Below are 4,780 nucleotides of genomic sequence, written 5' to 3' on the forward strand. Positions count from 1 at the left end.
AAAAAAAAAAAAAAAAAAAAAAAAAAGCGCAAAGAATATTTTATTCTATAGACGATGATCTGCTAGTCAGATTGTGGAATTTAACACAATATAAAAAACCAGACAAAAGAGGGGAAAAAAAAAAACATGACATTACATTTGAGATTGAAGTACAAACCAAGCAAGTTACTTGGAAAACAACACGAACTGGCATAGTAGTAGTAAACACACGTATATGTGTATTTATTTTACCTCCTACATGTCATCCCTATACATTCCTTACATTCCAGATTAAGTACACTTTTTTCTTTTTAATTATCTCTCTCCAGTATTTAGGCTAGGGCAAAATAACACCACTCTATTCATAAAGGTGGCCGGCGTGTGAGGCATAATTAAGTTATTTGATTTTATAACCTCTTTTGGCGGCGTATTGAATTATAAGTCTGTCCGTCTCTTCCTCGTCGACGAAGCCGTCTCTGTTCTTGTCGACATGGCAGAGGGCTCGAATAGCTCGCCAACCTGGAAAGGAAGATCCTGATAAGTGCATAATTAATCCATATAATTTTCTAATCGATTTTCCCATGTTTCCTTGCTTGATTTTTGAGTTTTTCTGTGTTTTTATTGTGTTTTGTAGGTTTTAAAATTAAAAGAATAAAAAGAAAGTCATTAGCATGGAGTTTGGCTCATTTTAGAGGACTTCCGGAGTCAATTTGGGAGTCACAACATTTAAAAAAGAAAAAAAATTGAAATCACATGCAGTAAGCCACACAGGCTGCAACAGGCATGCGCCGTTATATTTAAAGGAGTATTTGTCTCCTTTTTTCTTTTTAGTTACTTTTACATACTGAGTCAACACTCAAAAGCAAGAAAAGTGCTATATTACCGGCGCGGTCAACAATATGAGTGGTTTTCTAATAAGACTAATATGGTATAGTGTGTACCGCACTTTGTACTTTAGCTTTTTCATTTTTTTTTTAAAATGAAAGAGAATCTTTTATATTTAAAATTTTAATGAAGAGAAAATTAAGAAAACAATATATTAATGAAGAAAATTTAAAAATTACAATTGTTTCTTAAAAAAAGGAAGCAAGCAAATAGAAGTTGAAGTAACAAAACATCAAAACATGATGAAACGAAAATGTCAAAGAAAATTTAACACAGATAAAACTTCTATAGCGTGATGGATTGAAATTACAAATGTCCCTTGCTTCGACGTTGCTAATATTTTGACCGACGTATCTACCACGCTTTTCAAGCCCTTAATTCCGTGAATAAACCGACGTATACTGCAAGCCTGCAACACAAGCCAAGATATTTGGAGGCTGCCTTAAGCTCATCCTCTAAAAGATAGCCATCGTTAACATACTAATTCATGTCATGACTCTTGAAAATAACTCGTAGCTGCTCAGTAGTCCATTCTTGGCCGGTAACACTGTTATGGGGTTGGAACTTGAAAACCATATTTGTTGAAAAGTTTGGAGTAACATTGGTACGAGAATCCAAAAATAATTAGGCTTTTTTTCTCTTATTTAATTTCCTTGATAAAAACTCGTTAAGATTTCCACTAATATTAAAGAGGTTAAGGTTGGTTTTATAATCTTCCCTTACAATTTGCAAGGTTTTTTTTCCCCCCTCTTCAAATAGCCGAACTTGCCTCATAGATAAAGTGTTAGTTGTCAAATTATTCTTGTTTTCGAATTTGGTTCCAAATAATATATATATATATATATATATATACACATATATATACATACACACACACACTTCTGGAAATTAGTGAAAAGTTCTACGATTAAAATATTTTTCTGAAATTGCATTTTTGCCAATTAACTCGGACTCCACCTTAAGGTAGAGTTTAAATTCCCTACCTGTAATTCAAAATAAATAAATAAAAATTAATTAAATTGGTTATATAATATGTTAATCTACGAAAACAATTGGGCAGAAAGGATGTTAGAGTTTAATTTCTCATTGAATTACACTAATTAATTACATCACAAAATAAAGTTTTATATAGACTTGTAAAATAAATGAAAAACTATTTTACACTTACTAAAAATAAAAAATACAAATAATAATAATTAATATTATTTAACAATATATACATGGGCTTTTCTTCAGTCTCATCAATGGGATTGGGAGGTCCCTTGTATATATAGTTATGAAAATGTAACATAATAATTATTGAATATAAATTGAGATAACACCAAAGAATTAAGTCATTTAAAGACTGTGTTATACTTTTTACGATGATGTTGAGTTCAATAATTATAATATTACGTTTTCATAACTATATGTTATATTGGAGGGATAGTCTCTCCAAAAGGATAAAAAGAAATGTGTATATATATATATATATAACACTATAATATATGGCGAGTTGGACGTAATTACTGATAGCCTATAGGGGAAGGTTCAGTACTAGTGGTGCACAAAGTATTATACTTTGCATGATGCACGTTTAGTTGGGAGAAAAAAAAGAAATAGAATGGAATGGAATCCAAATCCAATGTTTTTTTTTTTTTTTTGATTTATAAAAAGGAATGTTCATTTACCTATTTTAAGTGAATCATCATTTCTTTCTCACATGGAAAGAATAGCCATTCAAGCTCTTTTTTTTTCCATAATTACCCTTCAATATTTTAATATAATTATAATATATTATATAATAACTATATCTTGTAATATATAAAATATAATATATAATAAAAAATATTATAATATAATATAGTTATAATCATATAACAATATAATATATTATTATATTCTATATCATAATTGTACAACATATTATATAATAATAGTTTTATTATATTATATTACATTTTATATATTATATTAATTATATTGATTTATAAAATATTAGTGTTATATATATGATATGAGGGTAATTTTATCAACATGAAAATATTCATGTTACATTCCATAGTATTCCTAAAATTACAACTAAATAAATGAATCAACTTTCTTTTCTATTCTATTCCATTTCCATTCTCAATCCCATTATCATTACTATTCTCCCATTCGCAACCAAATGCACCCTTAATTTTGATACATCACACTTAAATGATAAGTAAAAGCTACAATTAGGGTCTGCTTTTAAAGGTTGTTTTTAGCTTTATTTAAGAAGTTACAAAAGTTAAGGTGTTTAGTAAATTCTATTTTTATCCAACAGCTTCTAAAAACTAATGTTAGACAGCAGAATTTGAGACGTAGGTTATGGGTTGCTTTTGCACAGTTGCTTCCGTTGTCATTGTCCAAATTTACTAAAATAACCATAATAATAAAACTTAATTCTCTATCTATCCATTTTATTTTTTCATACCAAAATAAAAATATATACTTTTAAATATTTATTTAAAAATTAAAAATATTCAATAAATACACTATGTTAAATTTTACTGATTTTTTTATACTTATCAAAATGTTTAAATATTATAACAATAAATAATAAATTTAACAATTTATATTTTAGAAATAGTTTAAATAATAAATAAAAATCATATATTATTTTAGTATTTTGGTGTGAAAATACTATGAATGATCTTAAAAAGAAAAGTGAAACTAATTATAAAAGTATGTCTATTTTAGTTATTATATATCTCTATAACAATTCAATATACAAGTTACCAAACACTTAAATTTCTACTTCTTATATTTACAGCAGTCTTAAATTTTTTTTTTACCAAACACTAACATACTTTAGATTACAGCAACTTCTGAATAACACAAATATATTAACTATATTTCGGTTTTATTCACCGCGTACGAGATATACATAAACGGGTGTGCGAAGATCACCTTCTCTTTCATATTATTATCACACACTATAGAGAGGGAGAATTAAGAGCAGCAGCCTACAAATATATCACACCAGTTTTGTAAAGGTAAAAATATTATATATTACACCATTTGGTACGCAGTACTTGCTAGGAAAACCAAATAAAACTAGCTAGCTAATTAATTACTTATTATACTACTTTGTAACCACAGCTATAAGCATACTTGACGAGGATAGTAAGCTCATCATTATGGAGATTGATGAGGCCGTCTTTATTGTTGTCAGCTTTATAACAAGCGATGCGACCTCTACCATAGCCGAAACGCGACCCAAGATAATTGAAGGCTGCCCTGAGCTCGGCCTTTGAAAGTTGACCATCCTTATCTCTGTCAAAACTTTTGAAAACTTCTGTTAGCTGCTCAATGCTCCATTCAGGTTGGGGCGGATCTCTATGGGTATGGGGTAGGTAGTTTAAAACCATTTTCTTTTCTTTTTTTTTTTTTTGAAAATTCACTATAAGAAAAAAGGGTTTTTGCGACGACTTTTTGTAGTCGTAAAAACCCGAATGTCGTCGCAACTAATTTTTTTGCGACGACATAGTGTCGCCGCAAATGTATTTGCGATAACAGGCTGTATTTGCGACTACGAACGTCGCTAATACGTTGTTGTAAAATTCTCGTGATATGATCATTTTTTACGACGACATTTCAAATTGTCGTCGCAAATAATCTTATTTTTTTTGCGACGACAAGTCTAAAAAAGTCGTCGCAAAAAACTAAAATTAATTTTTTTTTATAATTTTAAAAAAATGGCAATTAATTAATTTTTAATATTTTTAATTACACATTATTATGTTACATACTGAATAGAATTTATTAAGATAGATTAAAAGTGAAATATCAATTAATATTAAAAACAGTAAATCTAAAGAAATTTATAAAATATATTATGAATACTATATGAAGTGCATATATAATGTTCAAAAAAATATAAAAGTCTATATAAAGTGAAAAATAAAAT

General features: G+C 28.2%; 1 protein-coding gene across 1 annotated transcript in view; it reads right to left on the reverse strand.

The window, feature by feature from the left end:
- The window catches only part of LOC21389760 (probable calcium-binding protein CML16), an 8,078-nt gene extending 3,837 nt beyond the window's left edge, over positions 1-4,241 (reverse strand). The window contains exon 1 of the mRNA XM_010110296.2: positions 3,985-4,241. Within this exon, the coding sequence (XP_010108598.2) occupies positions 3,985-4,241 (257 nt within the window). The remainder of the gene's footprint in view (positions 1-3,984) is intronic.
- Positions 4,242-4,780: the final 539 nt, after the last annotated feature.

The sequence above is a fragment of the Morus notabilis genome, unplaced genomic scaffold, assembly GCF_000414095.1.
Source record: "Morus notabilis unplaced genomic scaffold, ASM41409v2 Scaffold823, whole genome shotgun sequence".
In the NCBI taxonomy this organism is placed as follows: Eukaryota; Viridiplantae; Streptophyta; class Magnoliopsida; order Rosales; family Moraceae; genus Morus; species Morus notabilis.